At 28.4% G+C, this 21,660-nt stretch overlaps 1 protein-coding gene and 1 pseudogene across 1 annotated transcript; both read right to left on the bottom strand.

The window, feature by feature from the left end:
- Positions 1 to 11,523: 11,523 nt before the first annotated feature.
- Positions 11,524 to 11,710, bottom strand: LOC130947164 (small nucleolar RNA U3; annotated as a pseudogene).
- Positions 11,711 to 14,276: 2,566 nt separating this feature from the next.
- On the bottom strand, positions 14,277 to 15,734 carry LOC130945691 (3-ketoacyl-CoA synthase 12-like). The gene has a single exon (XM_057874393.1). It carries the CDS (start codon positions 15,732 to 15,734, stop codon positions 14,277 to 14,279), a length of 1,458 nt encoding a protein of 485 aa, XP_057730376.1.
- Between the last annotated feature and the right edge of the window lie 5,926 nt (positions 15,735 to 21,660).

Below are 21,660 nucleotides of genomic sequence, written 5' to 3'. Positions count from 1 at the left end.
ACTAAACCAAGCTTAAATCGGGTCTAATAATTATAGTGTGGATAATTAGGTTTATTATTGTTGCTGTTCCTACCCTGGCCCAATAATAAAGGCCCAGGTCCAAATAAGAGGCCTAGTCCAGAGGATTGAGCCTTACTAAACACCAACCTTCACACTTAGAAGTCGGTGTCAAACCCGACTTACTCCCAAGAAGTCGGGACGGAGAATAGCTGGCAGATAAGCACTCATTCAAATGAGTAACTGCCCCTAAAATCTCTCCAACTACTTTAATCGAGCCATATCTTAACCTCCCTAAGATAATGGGACGGTTAAAGAGAAAGGGTCTTCATTATTGAATGGTAACACTATTCAAAAAAAGAATATTAATTTTTGTTTTCCTATAATTAACGAAATTCTAATTTATTTTAAATTTTAAATTAATGAATATTTAAAATTAATAAATTATCTATAATTTAATTTTAATTTCAATTTAATTCTATTATACATATTATATATTAATAACGCTTTTTATTTTCTATATGGAGCCCTCGAATGAGTTGAACAACGTTATGGAGGAGGGCAGGAGCTTTACTTCTTTGTGGTGTCAGTGAATGTGGAAATCGGACCCAGTGAGTGGAGGAGGGGAACTCGGACCCTCCGAGTTGCATGCACTGAGGCGGACCGTCCGATTTGTGCATAGGGAGGCCACGCGTCGCTGAATGCTTGCTCCCTACAAACGGTGCCCCTTTATCCCAACCAAACACTGCATGCATACCAAACGAGTTCAGATTCATTTCCTCCCCCACCAACACACTTGAACTCCATCTTCTTCCTCCTTCAGCATTCTGGGCAGCAGCTTTGTGAGGAACCGAAGTAAAAAATATCAAGAAAAATTAAAGTTAGAAATGTTCCTCCATTAGTGTAAATTAAAAAACAAAATTTCCTCAACCACAAAACGGACCCAACGATTACTTTGTCGAACCAAATACATCTCACACAAAGAAATCGGACCCACCGTTTTGCTGGGATTATATCGCACGGTCCGATTTTTCCATTGTTCAAATACAAAACGAACCCTCCGATTTACTTACAAAATTTCCAAAACATAAAAATCGAAAGGTCCGATTACTTCCTTTCCATATCTGATCAAAATCTATTCCACATTTCAGTGAGGCACCCACTCAATCCATATTCTAGCACAACACCAATTCCTCTTCCATAACCAAAAAAATGACCCATATTAATAATATTGGCTCGTCATATTTTCTCTTTTAATATATAGACGTATCATTTGGCGTATATTATTACTCATAGAAAGTTAGCGGAAACGGTCAAAGAAAGTTGAAACGGGTCAAGATTCAAGAAAGGCGTACTCTATAATAAACAACTAAAAACAAGAAAGTTGAGTGTTGGTAAGGCGACACATGGAGTGTGTGGTGTGCAAAGATCCAAACAAACAACGCCGAATATATAGCATTGTTTTCATTTCATGTGGTCAATGCTAAACTTTTCTGTCGGAGTTTTGTAAATAATAAATGCTACTACAAATTAAAACATAGTAACCAGCACAACAGTGCGCACGTGAATTCATCATGCACGCACGTGAGTAACACCACATACACTGCATCAATAAGTCCCAATTTAGATGTTCTTGTTCGTAATTGGACAATGCTGCTGCCACGCCTAATCCCTAGTAATAATACTGTAATATGATGTACATGTGTAGGTGCGTGTGTGTCATATTATTAGAAAGTTTTCACCTGTTCCATTCCACTTTATTGGAACTAAGTTATACCAAATTTAATCACCATCCATTTTATGAATAAATTAAATGGAAGGATCAGATTTGGTGGATATAAATTTTGTGTGCATAACACAAAATGGATCAGGATGGAATCAGACTGATTGATCCATTTACCCATTTATTGACAATGATAAGGTCTAGCTTGTCCTAATGAGCTTTTAAACCAGCCGTGACATTAACTAGAGTCGACTACTGTATTGTTTGTTCAGACTAGTGAAATTGGATGGGCCACAATTTAGACAGTTTAAAACAACATAAATAAAAAATATTATATTTTTTTAAAAGGAGAAACAAATTAAGCCCATTTAGTGTGTGTTTGGATTTCAGTTTGTAAAAGTGAGTTTGCATAAAATTGATTTTACAAAATTGATTTTGATGAAAAGTAAGTTTGAGTTAACGTGATTTATGTTTGGCAATATTTGTATCAAAATTGATTATAGCAAAATAAATGTTGTTTGGATTATACTACTTAAAATCACTTTTAGATGAAAAATTACTAAAAGAGACATCAATTTATTTTATATATACATGCAAAAACAGAATCTAACAAAATAATATAAAAATATTTATTATATAAATAAATAAATATAATAAAAAAATATGAAAGAGAGTAGTATAAATTTTATAATGTTAAACAAAAAAATATTCTATACTTTTTCTAATATTACTCGTACTCTTTAATTTAGTATTATTTTGAACTATAAATTTTCATTATTTATGGCTCTATTGTTACTTATAATTAATTTTTATTTATTTTATCCTTTTTTATAGGATCATAGTTTATATTATACAAAATTTAGATAATAAACGTAGTATATATTAATTACAATTACAAATTTTACAAAGTCAAAATAAAAAATAAAAAATTAATATAAAACAAAGATAGAGTACATCAAAAAATAGAAAAAAAATCATACAGATAAAAAAATAATAAAAATTTCATAAAATCAACCACATATATCATATAAACAAAAAATACAATAAAAATTAAATAAAATATATATGAATAAAATAAATAAAAAAATTTCATACATAATATAAATACAATGTAGTAAAAATAAAAAAAAGAATTCATATGAACAAAAAATAATAAAAAAATCATAAAAATTAATAAAATATATGAAAATTATAGCACTACAAAAAATAAAAAAATCAACAATATTTGTCATATGAATAAAAAAATACAATAAAATAAATAAAAAATCATATAAATAAAGTCAAACAAAAATAAAAAGATTCATAAAAAAATATACATATAAAAAATAGTATAGAAAATGATAAAAAACTCATATAAAAACATAACATCATAAATCATAACACTAAAAATTAAAATATGAAAATGAGTACTAAAAATAATAAAAAAATTAAAATATTCAATTTAGTAGTGATTGAAACAAATATGAATGATTTTGATGGAAAAAAAATGGAAGAAAGAACTACACAGTGAAGCTTATAGTTATTGGTATCCTTCTTATAGAAGAAAATAAAGGGTAAGGATGGTAAAAAATACAAAATTTTCTCACTTAATTTTCTAAAGGTAATCAGCAACCATGAACGTGAAACGCAAAAACTACAAATTTTAGCTTCTTCTCAACGTGGATTTAGAGGCAGAATCGTTTCTGCGTTTAGAAAGAAAAAAATTGCTAAACATAAAAGTGAAACTTTCAAAAAACTCAACTTCTTTCTTCACCAACGTGTTTACCAAACACACCCTTACATGTTTTGAAAATAATAATTTTAGATATTAAAAAATTATGTTATTATTGTGTTTTAATGTATTTCGAAATAATAGGGAAGTCTATTATTATTGCTAATATTGTTGAGGTAGACGTTAAAAACTCACATTGCATGAGAAGTGAATATTGAATAATTTATTATTTTTTTATTATGAATAATTAAAGTTTGATTTAAAATTAGTTGTTATATTTATGTTGTTTAAATTCATCTTTACTAATGTTTCTCCTTGTTTAATTTTTTTTAAAGACGGACACAGTATTACGTGATGAAAAGCACAAACAGGGACATGTAACATGTAGGTGAGTCTCATTTTTTTATAGATAAATCTAATTAATAAACTAAACAAATTTAAATATTATATGAAAGTCCTAAATAAAAAAACATTATATGCATCTTATATATATATATTTTTATGTAAATCGAATTCATGAAATTCGAATTATATTTTTTCGTATTAAATTGAATCAATGTAAGTCGAATTAGTTGGATAAATGATATAAATCGAAATTGGTTATTTCGATTTATGAAGAAATAAAATTCGATACGAGTAAATCAACATATCTAGACTCAAGTAAATTTACATGTGTCGATTTACTTGTATCAAATTTTATTCCTTCATAAATCAAAGTTATCAATTTCGAGTTCCCATTTATCTTATTAATTCGAATAAGATTAATTTGATTTAACATCAGAGAAGGTAATTTGAATTTGGTGAATTAAATTTACATAGAAATTAGCGGCTCAACAGATACTATCGTGCATGTTCAGCTGCTTTCCTATTATTTTTTATTTAAAATAATTTTTTTAAATTATATTATTCAGACTTTATTTTGTTAATTAAATATTTTCTATCATTTTAATATTGTCCTAACTTTATTTATATCATTAATTTTTTGTTAAAATAAAATTAATAAGAAATACATTTAAAATACTAAATTATAAAAGTACACAATAAATATCTATCTATCTTATTGAGAAATAATTTATAAAAGATAAATTTTACTTAAATGTCATAAATATTTATCTTTGTCTTCATCTTTTAAATGTGTTAGTTCAAAATATAAATTTAAAAAGACCTTATTTTTTTAGAAATAGTCAAAAAGTAAAAAGATAAAATAGTTTATTTTGTTGTCTTTTTATAATTATTCAGACAGTAAATATAAATAAATAATTTTTATTGTCTTAATAATATATAATTGGATATATATTTTACTATCAAATGGATAACGTATAAATACTACCCATGTAAATATTTTAAGTAATCACATTTCTTTGATCTCACCTAGGCAAAATAAAAGAATTTCACAATTTAGAAAATAAAAAAAAATGATAAATATTCCATTATGCTTTCATTGAATGTCTTTAATTTATCCTAAATAATAATTTTTTACGGTGATCATATTTGATTCCTTGCAAGTGAAGTTTGAAGTATTAATGTTATTTTATTTGATGAAGTGAAATGCAAAGTAACGCACAAATTAAGTCTCAAGGTAAAGAACTTGAGTTGATCAAATATAGGTAAATTTGACCTCTTTTTTTTAAAGTTATTTTCAGTTCAACTCTAAAAAAATAAAAAACAAAATTATGAATCTTAAATGGGACATTTAAGAAAATAACTTGCTTTTGTTTGATAAGAAAATAAGTTGCCTTTTTCTGAATCTTACACTATTCATTATTGAATCTCATGCACTATATTTGAGATAATAAAAAAATTTCTTACATTTTGAATGTTGATAATATATATCAACTTATTTTTACTGCTCTTGTTTGAAATCTAGAGTCCATTTTATAACAGATATAAGTGAGTAGATTTAGTGTTAACAAAAAATGAATGCAAATAAGATTTTCTTTGAATAATTTGACAATCATTTCAAATAATAAATCAATACTTCAAATTTTGATTCTACAGTAATATTCTTAACTTTTTCAAAAAATTACTCCAATAAATCATTACAGACGTATAGGCAGTATTTGTTTTGGGTATACATGTCCATCAAAATATAAACACAGAGTACACGAGAGTACATATATAACATTTGTTTACTCAAACAAAAATGATAAAGGACCCATTCATTTTATGTATCTCTTTGTAGAAACTAGTTTTTTTGATATTAATTTTTTTATAAAATATATTAGTTCTTAGTTCTCTAATTAAGAATTACGTATTTTACAATAGTTTATATACATGAATACGTAATCATATCAACAAGAGATAACTAAATAAAAAAATAATTTAAGGTAATATGTGTATGTTTAAAAAAGCAATTTAACCATTCCTAAAAATCTTATACAGTGATTTTATCTAAAAAAATTTTCTCCAATAATTTTATTTTATTTATTAATTTTCATCCAAACATGTAACATGTTCTTTAAGCCTGTGACATTGACTCCGAACAGATACCAATTGGTTTGTTATTTGAACTAAACTAAAATGTCAAAAAATAAGTAACACAAAAAATTTGACCTGTACATTATTGCAAAATTTAACTTCTGATAAATTGACTAAACTAATAAACTAACCAAGCTGATAAAAATGTGACTGTAACACAAAAAACTGTAACAGTGAATCAAATCTTTTTATGCAATAGCAGTTCAATACATCCACATAAATCAGTTCAATACATCCACATAAATAGTTTTGTAGTAAATCACATATGCACAGCAACATATGGAAATGGTATTACAGCGTTAAAAGTCACACATACCTGCATGTTAACATCAGCAACATTGCCTTCTTCCGTCAAAAAAACTTTTCTCGAACCACTCCATAACCATGCGTCCTGGACGACACTGCTGCTGGCTTCCATTTTTTCCAGCTACAACCGATCTGCCAGTGAAGTTCACAACAAACAAACTTGAGAAAACAATAACTACACTGATGATTTTGAGGACTTCATCTTCTTATATAATGACACAGTGTGTTTCATCCCATTTCACAAATGGTCGCCGCTTAGGTATCATTACTAGACCCTTGCTCTTTTTGTAACAAGACCTTTCTTTTGGCTTGGGCTAAGCCCAAAACCTTATCTAAACCCATAACTCAACCCATAACCCAACCCATCCAAACTCCAATTTGATCTTCTCTCCAAAAGCGTCGAATTCTACCACCAAGAGACAAGCTCCCATGGCCTACCTGACATGAACATGTTTAATTTCACTTTCCGGTTCATCCTCAACTTTGGAATCAAGGCGTGATCTGATTCATGAAATCTGCATCAGGTCTCTCTGTTAGCTTCAACTTGGCAAGAAGCTCCGCATCAGAGGTTAAGTTACCGCTTCACTCCACAGTTCTCCTCCCCGCCAAAGCTTGTTAATCTTTGCTCCCTTCGTTCTAGTATCCCGATTTTTGGTATTAATTGAAGCTCCGCCTACCCCGCTTTTTCTGCAGCTGCTGCGACCTTGTAACAATATCCTTCAATACATTGAAGGAACAAAGGCATGGGCTTTCACCAGCTAAGAAATCTACATGTCATGTGTTCTAGTGAAAAAAAGAGTTGGGTTTGGGTAAAAGAAACATCAATAACAATCCAATACCATTCAGCCCATCGGCTTAAAGCCGTTTATAGCCAAATACAATTTTGCGTATCGGCTTCCTTACTATCCTTTTTGTATTTTGCTTTCTTAGCTCAGGATAAGTTTGGAATTACACTATATATAACACGACAAATAAATTACCTGCAACCGTTTTGTCTCTGGTATAGCTTTGTTCCACTGTAATACATTGGAACATGTGAAAACCTTCCCATATTATTAACTAATTGTAGGCGTACATTGTTAACAAGAAGATACTATAAATAATTAGCATATATATACATGCAAAAACAGTCTTGAGCATAATGGTCATCAGTTTCAAATAATACAATGTTTGTGAACATCAACATTAGTTGAATTGAAAGAATTGTAATCTTGAACAGGGGCGGAGCCTCATACATTTGAAGGGGCAATGGATCTCCAATTTAAAATCTTTTATGTATATAACTTTTTACTTTTTATATTAGTCCTATTTAATTTTATTTTTTTCGTATTCTAGAATTATATATATATATATATTTATATTAGTCCCTTCTGAAAAATTACTCTAATATTTTTTATTTTCTACGGTATCTTCTAATCCAGTAGATCAAAGACTAATCTGCCACGATATTAAACTCTATTTAAGGGTCTACTATTGGCCAATGAGTTACTGTATGTACAAATTCGAATTTTTGATATTTATTTAAACAGACTAGTAAACTAACTGCTAGGAGTGTTCGCGGTGCGGTTTGGATCGATTTTGAGCCAAAAACTCATCTAATCCGAACGTTAATTTACTTGCGGTACGGTTTGGATTGGATGATGTTTTTAAAAATATCCGATCCGATCCGATCCAATTTTAAGCGGTTTGGATTGGATTGAATTTGCGGTTTTGTAAATTAAAAACATTAAATACATATAACAAGTCTCAATATCAAATTTTAATTAATTAACAATGACATAACAAGTCTCAACAATATCTTAAAAAGTCAACAATAACATAACAATAGAAATAAAATTATAGGTTAGTTAAAATAAATAAATAAATAACATTTTGGACATAAAATATTTATTAAATAATAATAATACATGAATAACATAAAAATGTATAATAAATTGAACATGTTATAAGTGTAATTGTAAATATAATAATAAAATAATAATATTATAGTACATTGTGCGGTTTGAATTGGAATAGATTGGTTATGAAAAGTAGATCCGAAATCCGATCCGATCCAGCAGTTTCCAAAAAATAGAATCCAATCAAATCTGAATTAGTGCGATTTTAATCAATTTTCGGTTTATATTGAATTGGTTGAACGATTTAATTTAAATCAGTTTGAATTTGAACACCCCTACTACCTGCTACACGCCTGCACTGCACCAATCTAATTTTACTACCAAAGTGTCACTTGTTGACCAAGTAAACTAGCTATATCATATGCATTGGGCTCTTGTGTTTAGAAAGCACTTTCAAGTTTCAAGTCCATTGGGCTTTAAGTTAATTACCATCTATTCAATCCGCCGTGTAAGCTTCAAGATTTCACAGGTAGGGAAACCAAAAACTGCACATAGACCAAAGCACAAGAAAAATTTCTTATGGGCTTAATCTCACAAAGGCACAAACTACCAAAAACTAGAAGAAAATTGGTAATAGGGAAACAATAATTTTCACTGTTATGCCCAGAAAAATAATAAATTTTCAATTTTAATCTAAGCATACAAGAGAAATTAATACACTCGTAAATACACACTCAAAAGTCAAAAATGGTTAAAACCACTTTTGATTTTTTTTATTCTTAATGCATATGAAAAATTAAAGAAAATATTATATGTATTTTTTAATATATTTTTCTTTTTTTTATTTTAGAAATCATTGATAAAAAATAAAATAATTAAAATTTTATTTTAATACGTAGCCTATATGTGTATGTTTAAAAAAAAAAAGGTTTTTTTAATATATTTATCTTTTTTTTTAGTCTAATGAGTTGAATAGCTTCCACTTTTAGACATTGCATTATCACAAATTCATGCACACTACATAATTACACATGCAGCACTTTTAAAAATTCAATTCCTATCTTAGTCTCAACCAAATTTTAAATTTAAATCTAGTTGCTGATCACGAGATAAATGGATTGTTACTGCACCAAAAACTCGACCAAGTATTTGTCTTAATCTGAATACAGCCATATCCCACTGCACAGTCACTTTATTTTTCATTTATTGCTCGATGCGTTCTTCAAATGTATGTGTAATTAATTCATCCCACGCCCCTTGTCATAACATTGCCTTCGGATTTTGGCATCTGCAGATTCGCTGACCAAGATAGAAAATATAAAACTATATCTTTTTTTTAATTAAATGGCAAATATATAGTAGTATTATATATTATTTAAAAACATTTTGAATTTTACTACCTTGTTTTTTCACGTGCTCTACATCTTTTCAGGGGTAAAAATTAAATAACCCGTTCTCCACCTCCACCTTTTTTTTTTTGGTATTTTGACCACACAGCTCTGCTCTGTCCCACTCAGATTTCAAAATTTGGAAGCTTGACTAGTAGCACCAAGTCATATAGATCTCCCTGAACCATAATATGTCACTATATGCTGTTGCTTCCAATGTAGAACCCTATATTCCTTTTACAATAATGGGCATTGCCTACAAATGGCATACCCAACTTTCTGGTGTTCTTCTTTTTTTTTTTTTAATCAAGAAGTAAATTCCGTACAAAAATTTTAATTTTGAAAGGAACGACTACATTGATAACATAATAATATCAATTACCAAGACCAAAAAAAAAAAAGATAACATAATAATACTGATAGCTAATCAGTTATTATACTATGCTGTACATGAACGTAGTATATATATATAAACCCTATATATATCTGCATGTTCCACCAAATCACAGCCAAGTTGGTCGTCGTGCAATTAATATGCACGAAAGAGATAGCTACCACATAGGACTTGGCCGTTAGAAAATGTACGAATAAAGAAGAAAATAAAATGTGCAAAAAAGTGCAATTAATAACGTAACGCATGATCGTTCATGTTTTTTACTCACGTCAACAAGAAAAGAAAATCACATTATTTTCACCCATCACGATAGATTTGTATATTATTCAAGTTTTGATTTGTAAAGAAAAGAGAGGCGCGTCAAATATAAAAATGAACAGCTAGGTGTTTGTGGTACCAAAATATGGTGAGTTCTACCCAACCCCCTCTATTTCAACATGTAAATTACCCCTCGTGATGTGATATGCTTTAATTGCTTAGTTTTAGTTTGAGTTAATTTAACTCAATAAGAGTTAATATGTTAACTAAAGTAGAGTAATTTTGTAATTAAATATTTTTATAAGAGAGATAAATATATAATTTCTATAAACATTAAAAAATAAAGTTATATTTTTATTATTGTGTAGAAATTCAATTTACCCCAGTCCTATTTCTCTCTGAAATTGAAGGAAAAAATCAACTTATTGGGTGTTCCATATTTTGATGAACCAGGAAATAAGGGTGTGTTTGGCAACCACGTTCAAAGAGAAGAAGTACGTTTAGATATCTTGAAAGCTGTAATTTTTGGTTTGGCAAATTTTTGATGAACGCAGAAGTGATTTTGCATTCAAAACCACGTTTTCAAGAAGCAACAATTTTAAGCTTCTGCGTTTCACCAATGGGCTTTTAGCCATCAATACTCAATCTTTATTTATTTATTACCAATTTTATCCTTTATGCATACTATTGTATTATTTATATTATTTTTGTTTATATGAACTATCTTTTTCTATTATTTACTATTTTTTTATTAATTATTTATTTGATATTATACACTTTTATAATTATAATTTTTTTATATTATTTTTATTTTTTTTAATATAATATATTGATCCTATTAAGAAAGTAAATTAAACAAAAAATTAATTGTAAATAATAATAATAAAAAATTATAACATACTAAAAAAGAGTACTAAGAGTACTAAAAATATACTGTATAAAAAAATCATAATTTTTTTTGATTTATTTCAATTACTACCAAAATAAATATTTAATTTTTTTATTATTTTTAGTACTCTCTAAAATTTATATTTTGTTAGTTTTAATTAAAAGTATATTTTGTCAATTTTTATATATTATTTTTATCTTAGTGTATAAATATTAATTTTATTATAGAATTAATTAATAACATCTATTCAAATATCTAAATTAAAATAATATACAAAAATTATTTAAGTTGATGTCTATTTTAGTAATTTTGTATCTAAAAGTGATTTTGAATAGTGTAATCCAAACAACATTTATTTAACTATAATTCATTTTGATATAAATATTGCCAAACATAAATCACTTAATACAAACTTACTTTTCATCAAAATCAAGTTTGCAAAATTAATTTTTTTCAAACTCCCGTTTGTAAACTGTAATCCAAACACACACTAAGTATTTAGAGAAAATAACTAATTAAATGGCCAGGAAAAAAATATTTGAGTCTGTCAGAACACCGTGAGACCATCTCGACGTAGCGCGAACGATCCTCCACCGTTCAGATGGCATGCGCTTTGGAACAATTAATCACGCTCTGACCTCACGGTCATAGTTCAACCAAAGTCTTCTTAGAACTCAAGGATACAGATGTATGAGCCTATAGAACAGATCCTGTTCAAGTAAGGTCGTGTTCTGTGTTTTGTGTTCTTTGTGTTTAGTTATAAAAACTGCTTTTGTTTTGTGAACCTAGTCCAGGTGAGACTAAGTTTACGTTTGCGAAATTCAGAAAATCTTAAAATTTAAGAACGTGAAATCGATTATGATGGCTTTTTATGATGATAGTGTATGTAGAAGGGGAAGAAGAAAAAGAAAATGAAAATAATGATGATAATGATGATGATGATGGTGATGGTGATGATGATATGGGATTTCTGGCATTAAAATTAAATTTGGAGGTATTTAATTATATAATCACCCACTTTGGGCTATAATTTAATTACCAATAATTTAACCATAGTTAACATAGCAACCAATTAAAAGATGACATGTCACATAGGGCAAATTACATGTTATTATAGAAAGGGTAGGCTAAAATTTACCCCAAAATATATATATTAAGTTCAAGCAGTATAGGATGAAAAAACCTAGCATTTCAGCCCAAATTTTTGTTAGATATATAATTATTTATGTTGTATTTTTTTAATTAATGTAATTTTTTAAAATAAATAATTTTATGATATAATATTAGAATTCTAATAATAAAAAAATAATGCAAAATAAATTTAAAAAAAAGTCTATGCAAAAAATCAAACTTAAAAAAAATTGTTTAAAAAAAATTAAATAAATATATATATATATATATAATCATTCATATGTTATTTTTTTATCAATTTAAATTTTTATGATGGGTGATTTTATCACAATTTTTTTATTAAGTGTTTTAGTGTTTTCATGTGAAGTACAAAAATCAAAGAGATTAGTCCCACTACAGTTAAAATGTTAGTTGTTTGGAAAATTATTTTACAATGAGCAATCACTGAGTAAAGCCAGTTTCAAGGAAGGATGGATGGCAGTAAATTCTGGTTCTGAAATCTGAACTACTGTGTTAGAAATTTAATGTATGTCTGTTGAGGCCAGTTGTCCAGTGAGTAATGGGTCGTCCCGTCACCATGTTTTTCCATATATGAATGTTCCTCTACATATACATTTATTGACTTCATCATCATCCAATGAATTTGAAAGGCACTTCACGAAACCATTTGTATTATATATTTCAACCCTAACTCTTCATTAGTTCAGTTCCATACATTTAGTATTCTGCTATATCATATAATGTCTCCTTAAATTTCATTTTATACGACGAATTTATATATATGGTCCTTAGGCATTCCTTCATATCATGCATGACACTTGTGGCAAAAGTTAGAATATATTTGATAGGCAGAGACGATCAGAATATTTACGTGTTTTTTTTATTAGTTTAAATTAAAAAAAAACATATAACATAGTATCAAATTTAAATAAATATGAAAAAAATTCTTATTTAAAAAATACATTAAAAATATAACTATTTATATACTTCTTTTTAAAAAACGTAATTTTACAACAATATTCATTATTGTAACAAACAATAATAATAATGACTACCGACAAGTGGGCATATATATGGCCCATTTTTCGCAGGGAGAGTAGATTATGTGTGATTATTTAATTTCTGATAATACTACTTTTGGCATGCATAAGAAAGTGCTTCAAGCTAAGGTATTCCTTCCTATTTATTTGTAACTAAGTGAGAAAGATATGTGAAAACACTCATTAGCTTAGCTTGTACCTAGTTAACGAAAAAGCAATCCTAGCAAAAATCCATTCTTTAATTTCAGGGAACAATACTCCCTTTAATTTGTTTCTGCTTGTTTAAAGGTTTTCAGGAGTTTATGATCTAAATAACATGCATCACTCTTAATTATATTACTGTGGACAAAATTCGGATAACTATATATGTATTACTGCTTTTACATTTCTAGGTATACGTACTTAAAAATTAATATAATTAGACACAAAAATGTGTCTATATATACATTAACTTTCAAATCTACATGAAAAAATACAAGCAACTATATATTGTAAAGAATAAATAAATATATATCGTATTATTGTTCAAAATAAAAAGTTGAGTTAAGAAAACAAAATATGCACATCCATCGGGTCCAATAATCAAAACTAATTATAGTACTCTATTAATGAACATCGTACACGTAATAAATTTTGGAAAGTACAAGAACTGTTTTGTTAATATGTTTTGACTAAAATGGAAACTGATTATTGCTACAACGAACCTAGCAATTTAAACAAACGAGAAACGAAAACTAGGAAAAGGAAACCACAAAACCCTTTCGATTGTGTGTGTTATATAGTCTTGACTAATCCACAAATCGAAACTAACATAGCCCATCACACCTTAAGGGATTAATATTCAACATACAGCAATATAGTATAATATATAGTTTACAGAAAAATGTAGTAATCCAGAGAATGAAGAAGCTAAGCACTGTAATTAATTAACATTGTTACCTGTCATCAAGAGATCTTAAACTTCAGAATGACAATGAAGGTGAAAACAAATTGTTTTCATGTGAAGTTGTTTTCATTTATCAGTTTTCAAATATCAACTTCACATTAAGACAACTAATGTAACTCTTCAGCGATGATGATGATGAATAATAGTGGCGATTAATTAAGGAGAAATGATATGTGATTAGTTAGTAGCAGGTTGACTAAGAAGGTTGAAGTTGGTTGGATCCTGAACAGCATTGATCCAACCGTACTGCTCCATGAAGGGGTTGGCAAGGGAGTGTGGTGGATACTGATCAATGCATTCATCCCACACATTCCTATCCTCAACATCCTTCATTACTTGCCACAAACAGCTGTTACATTTAAATCCCGCACCAAAGCTTATCATCAATACCCTGTCCCCTCTCTTGAGCCTCCTCTTAGCTTCCATGTACGCTAACACATACCACAAGCTGCTTGCTGACGTGTTCCCAAACCGGTGCAGCGTCATCCTCGCCGGCTCCAGATCATACTCACTCAGATCCAAACTCATCCCTATCCCATCAATAACCGCCTTCCCTCCGGTGTGCAAACAGAAATGATCTACTCCGGTCTTTAAATTCAAAGGCGATTTATTACCATATTTTGTGTTTGTTGCTAGAGCTGCTACTTTAGGTGCTGACGTGACAGATTTAAATTTTCTGAGGAGGGAAACGACTAAGAATCTAAGCATCTCCCTAGCTGGTAAAATCTTGGGGGATAAGACTCTTAAATTGTCAACAAAGGCTCTTGTTGCTGCCTTAGGGAGATTCTTCCCTAGGTAGAACCCAAGCCTACCTTCATCGTCCTCCTTTTGGTTGCAACAACCGTATGCATCATCTTTGGCGCCATGGTGGGTTCTCACCAAGCACTTGAGCTTGAATATGGCTTTCTGCTTCAACCAACTCTTGTTACTCAAAAGAATAGCGCATCCTCCGGTTCGAAACAAACAATTGGCGAGGACCATGGATCTGTCGTTCCCTGAGTACCAGTTAGGGCTCAAGGACTCTGAAGTAACCAACAAAGCACACTTGTTTCTCTGCGACTTGAGAATGTTCTGGACTACGTCAAGAGATACCAAGCTTGCACTGCACCCCATGCCGGTGAGGTTGAAAGCCTTCACGTCGTCCCTCATCTTGTAGTGGTTGATGATTCTTGAAGTCAGCGACGGCACTGACGGGAACATGGAGACGTTGACCACTAGGACGTCGATGTCGGAGGCGGAGACGCCGGTTTTGGCGAGGAGTTTGGCGATCGAGTCGTGAAAAAACTCGTCCATTTCCGAAACGGCGTCGTTTATGGTAGGGTTAGACTCGCGGCCTTGGAGGAAGTTCCTTGGAACGTAAGTTTCTTCGCCAATGCCGGAGCTGACAATGGCTTTGAGAAGGAACTTGAAGTCGTTGAGAGCCAAGGTTTTGTTCCTGGATATGATGCTGCCGCTGCATTGAGTTCCAAGCTTTCTATCATCGCCTGGCCTGTAGCATTGATACCCTAAAATGTAGCATTCATGGTCCCTTTTGTGATTCACCACCTTCCACACAAGGAAGCACAAGTACAATAATGGCGTTACTACATAGAGTAGTATAGTAGTAGCAGTGAGGGAAGAGGAAAACAACTCCATTATAGAGATAGAGAGATGAGAAATGGATTTGAATTGAAGAGGGGGGAGGGGTGGTATAGTGATACTTTTATAGTAAGAATGAATGAATGAGGTCTCAACTGCCAACAAACTTATCTGAATTTCAATTGATTCCGTGTCATTCTTTAATGCAAAGAACTGGTCACACCTTGGGCATGCATGTGAAAGCCAACACTTTCCCCTTCGTTTTTTCAGTTTCTAACTCCATTATATACCATACCTCCATACCCAACATCTTCTACATACATTTTCTTCTTTTATGATATAATATTTTCAAATATTTATTGCCAGCAAGTTTACGCTGTCATGCACGAGTTCGTTGTTGGAATTTTTGCGGTGAAAAAAATATATGAAACCCATTTATAATCTACAGTTAGTAGCTTACCAATCTATGTTTTTATTCACATTTCACACTTAAGAAACGAAATAATATGACGAAGAAGGGATGCCAATTATATAAAGAATCGTATTGCATATAGTCACAGAGTGTATGTGATTAATAAATACTATACTATTACATACATATAATCATTCATCGGCTTTAATTTTAGATTTTTTTAAATAATTCACATTAATATGATATTTAAATTTTTATAAATTTAAAATTAAATTTCAAATCAAAATATAAATTAACATGTATATAATCTAGGCTGAAATATTTAGCACCTGTAATTTGAAAATTTTAAATAAGGAATAACACGTTAAAGAAAATATTCTATTAATAGACATAATATTTCTGTATAACTGTTTTTTAGAAGAAAAAAAAAACTCGTACAATCATTTTTATATAAACTTAATAAATAAAAATGATTATATATTAATTTAATTATATCAAATAATTTAAAATTCATATGTAATTATTTTTATATAAAATTATTAATTAAAAATTATTAAATAATTTAATATATTTAATTATATTATTATCTAATAAATTTTTAATTAATAATTTTATATAAAAATAAATACACCTAAATTTTTACCTTTTTAACTTTTAATTTCGCGTGAATATACGGTATGATTCTCAATCTACTTTTTATTATTGTCTGCAAAATGGCTCTTCACCCCTTGTAGAATGACTTTCCACTTTCACGATTTATCCTGTCTACAACTGCGTATCATATCATACCATTGAAATTTACTATTCTATAAAATGCAAGTTTTGCCTCATATAGAAAAGAAAAAGCAACAGTGTTATTACGGAATAATATTTACTGGTACAGAAAAAATGATACGGGAATTGGAAGCGACAACTGTGTTTGGCCGTACGAGTAATAAACTTGGGTTAGGTTATGAAATTTAATTTTTCAACTAGCCTTGTTAAATTATTACAGACGCGCTTTCAGTCGTGCTTCTTTATATAGTTAAACTTGAAGAGCGTATAGGTATCTATATACATTATACGAATAAGTATTAGCTTAGCTATTTGCTATTATTTGAAACAATTGAAATTTAAGATCTTCAATTCCTAATAATTGGAAAATTTATACTACCAAGTGAAAAACAAGCTTCGTATAGACGGGGCACATCACTTTAGTTCATATAGCACATGCGCTCAGCATAGATGCCTTCACATGTTTCAATTAATAAGTGATTAAACGTAGACCGGCCGCGATAGACATTAGACTGCAATCAACATGACATATATTGAAGAAGGGTAATATTATTAGATAACCAATAATTATTTTGAATAATATAAATAATTATTAATTAAATTAAAGTATATTATATCTTTAAATTATTCACTTAAATATTAATATTAGAATAATTATTCACATACTTAGTAAAATGAATATCCAATATATCTATTATTCATATTGTTTAGTATTTTTATTATCTACCTATATTTTTTTATTAAAGAAATTAAAATAGTATATGAATAATAAACAATCGTGTTAAGTATAGTAGTAGCCAAATAAAATACTAATACACAATAGTTAGTTAACTATTAATTAGACTTAAAAATTTACATATACTTGTTTTTACGTGAGATTGTTAATTAAAAATCGTTAAATAATTTAATATATTTAAATAAATTATTATTTAATATTTATTAATTTCACATGAAAATAACTACATACAAATATTTAATATAAATAAATAAAAAATATCTAAAATAAATCCAATACTAACTCATCCTCACTCACTTAACTTTCGCTCTTTCATTTAATTGAAGTAATCAAAAAATAATTGAAGAGTAAATAAGTGTTTTGTTAAATAAATAAACAATTTCACTATGTTATCAACAAGAATTCTACCAATTTCTATCAGTTTTTGTTTATAATTGTATTTAATAGAAATATCTTTATAGATGTGTCTAATAAAAATATCTTTTTTATCGATTCCTCTAGCTAACCAACTAAAAGATAACTAACTAAAGCCAACTAATTAAAAAAATTGTTATAAAAAAAGAAAAAATAATTTTTTACTATTCTAATTTTTCGAATTTTAAAATTAAAAATACAAAAAATTAGTTTGAATTAGCTTAAGTTATACTTGACTTTTTAGATTTTTTTTTTAATTTAATATTTTGTTATAAAATTAGCGGGTCTATTAAAAAGATTATAAGAAGAATATTGATTACCCATAATTTTTAGTGTATAAAATATTAGCCACAGCAATTTAGCATGGAAAATTACTCATATTCATCATAAAAAGAGGGGGGAGGGGACAATTTTATGTTGAACCCATGAGTTGTTAAACCGTATGTATTGTAGTTAAGTTATTATGAGAAAGGAAAATCCTGGAGGACAATACTACTTTGTTATTATTGCTGTTAAATTGAGTGAATTATTTTTTAATTAATAAATACTACACAAAGTTATATCTCTTGCATTATTATATCCCCCTCTCCGGGCCCACCAAAGTAGGCACTGGGCAAGATTAACCTATACAAAAGTTAGGCTTGATTTTCTTGTGTCTTTCTTGTTGTCTCACTCTTTTTTATGTATACGAGATATTAATGCCATTTATTTTGAGTTAGAATGAGTAGAGTTATTTGGGAGTGATGACTTGTTTAGACATCTTAATATAGGTCATGACAAGAATATCACAATAAAGCATTATTAAAATAAAAAAATTATTATTTACATATTAAAATCAACTACTAATTAAAATTAATTATTATATATTTATAAATAATATATATTTAGTTTAACTTATTTTTAATATATATTTTATATTTAAATATATATTTTATTTAGATGACTTAGTTAATGACCAATTATAATATACATTTAGTATAATTGTTTAAAGATAACTATTAAAAAACGATTTTTTCTTTTACTAATATTATTAATCATCAACAATTTGCATTATTATTGTATTTTATATTATTGAAATTTAGAATTTAATTTTTAATATTTAATTAAAATTGATTAAATATTAATTAAAAATAATAAATTTTATTGATAACGACTGTATTTCTACACTCAAAATAAAATTCATTATAGCTAAAGAATAAAAGGAATGCCAAATTGCTAGTTAAATTATAAACCCATTTCATTTATATCTCTCAACTAATTATCAACAATTTGGCAACTGGATATTTATGAACGCAAAGATGCATCAGATTCTTTCTTACAGATAAGATTTCCATACACGTTCATATTTCTCCCTTAAATAGCAATATGCTTTCTATTATATTATCCGCTTTATTTGGTAAAATTATATTGTCTCTTTTAATTTAATTCTACAATCAATATTGTTTTAAAACAAGGAATATTACTATCATATATACTATACAATATGAATGTGATTGTTAGAAAAATAACTTTTCATGGTCTCCTTTTATTAATTTAAGTTTTTTAAAAAAGTAATTTTATAACATATATCAAACTTAGTTAGCATTTGATTTTTAATAACTCTAGAAGAAAGAATTTTAACGAAGATCGTTAGAGGACAGTAAAATTTATTATTTTTGATCATCAGCAGTTAGCCAATAATATTTAAAAACATAAGTTAAAAATATATTGCTGAATTATTAAATTAAAAAAATTAAATTAATAATTAAAAATATTAACAAAAAATAATAAATTATATTAATCGTTAAGATTTTCTCAATTTTAATATAAAAATAAATAAAAAAATTTATTATTATTCTAATATACTTTTCAAACTAATTTAAGTGTTAGAGTATTTTTTATAAATATTTATCAAATTTTCTTTAGAAGACGAAAATATGCTTTATCTTAAAAAAAAATTAATATCCTTTCAAAAATTGAGATATACATTAGATAAAGTTATCATGTAAAAACAGAAAGGAAAAATATGAGGAGCTAATAGAATATTTGTATAATGTATACAATGGAGGTTTAGAGAGTATTAGAGATATAATTATTAGTGTTATTTTTTTCTATTAGCTGGAGCTTTTGGGATGAGTGGTATTACTAATAGTATTAGAGCACTAGATCTGAAAAGTTAAGAGTTCAATTTTTGGTGAACTCCAAAATTTTTTGATAGTTTGGGAATGTTCATTTTGTAACTCAATAAGATTGATAATATAATTGCAAAGTCAATAGTATTGATAATATAGTATTCATATACTTGGATGTGAACATATACGTAACGTTCTGCATGAAAGTCGTCAATTCCTGTGCCCAACTAACTCATTCTAGTCAATCATCATATTTAATACCTTCATGCATGGTTATCTAACTGATATTACATAAATGCAAGATGAGATGAAAGCTTTATTAGGGTTCTTTATTTTCATAGATTCAAGGGATCAAAGTCAAAACATTTGGGAAATAATAATAAAAAAAATGAAGTTAAGTTTTCAAATGTTAGCCTTGTACAACTTTTTCGAACCAAACAGACATACTTATGGATTCACAAAATAATAAAATATACAATGATTACGGATTATGATCCAAGACATCACGTAAAATAAAGGTCCACGCAATTTATTTCATACATGACCCACAGTCCCGATCACAATTAATAGTACTTACATATTAATTAATTACATGCATATATATACTCATGTGAAAAATGCATATATAAAAGATGATGTCATTACGTTTTCGTGAAAAGAACCATATTCGCCAGTGGATTACTGGATTGCTAGCTGTATATATATAAAAGTGACACAATATATGTACCAACTAGATGTGCATGCACCCAAAAATTGTCTTCCCTTGCTCAGTTTTCGATAGCAATTTGACAGAAACTACTTGAAGGAGAACATCAACAACTGTATCATGACCTAGCTCATGTAAAATTCTACTACTTTCCAACATCAATGGCGTATTATTGACCAGAAGAGTGCTAAAAGGCCAGTAACTTTTGTGTTTTGTAATCATTAATTAACCATCAATAGTGTTTTTAATAGTGTGAGATTACATTTAATGATAGGAAATTATTCACTTTTTTTATAGTTAAGTGTTAGTTACAAAACACAAAAGTTGCTGGTCGTCTATACTTTTCTTTACTGACCATGGGCCAATACTCTATGGTGATAAGGCCCAAATATAAATAATTTAAATAAACAAATTATATGACTTAATTACATTGAATGTATAAAAATTTATTTTAACAATTTGATTAGATGCATAAAACCGAGCACCAATAATCACTATAGCTGACTAACTCAAATCTATATATAGAAGGAGAATCCATTGAATGTAAGGCTCATATATAATAACAATTAATCGCCCAAAAGATTAGCTAGTTAATTAATACACCTATATGAATAACCAAATCCGTTATACAGTATATCTAGAACGACTAGAAGAATCGAGCTAGCTTAGGTACTAACTAGCTCATGCATGATCAACATCATTTGGTGTGAAATTATTGAGCTGGCGGCAAAGAAGAATGGGGGCGCATAGTCTACACATTTCAATGTCCTTGTCAGCCATGAATGGGAAGCCTCGTTTTAGTTTCATGTCTACATCTATATACGTCTCTA

The sequence above is a fragment of the Arachis stenosperma genome, chromosome 8 (assembly GCF_014773155.1).
Source record: "Arachis stenosperma cultivar V10309 chromosome 8, arast.V10309.gnm1.PFL2, whole genome shotgun sequence".
Taxonomy (NCBI): domain Eukaryota; kingdom Viridiplantae; phylum Streptophyta; class Magnoliopsida; order Fabales; family Fabaceae; genus Arachis; species Arachis stenosperma.
This window is presented reverse-complemented; position numbering and strand designations above follow the sequence as displayed.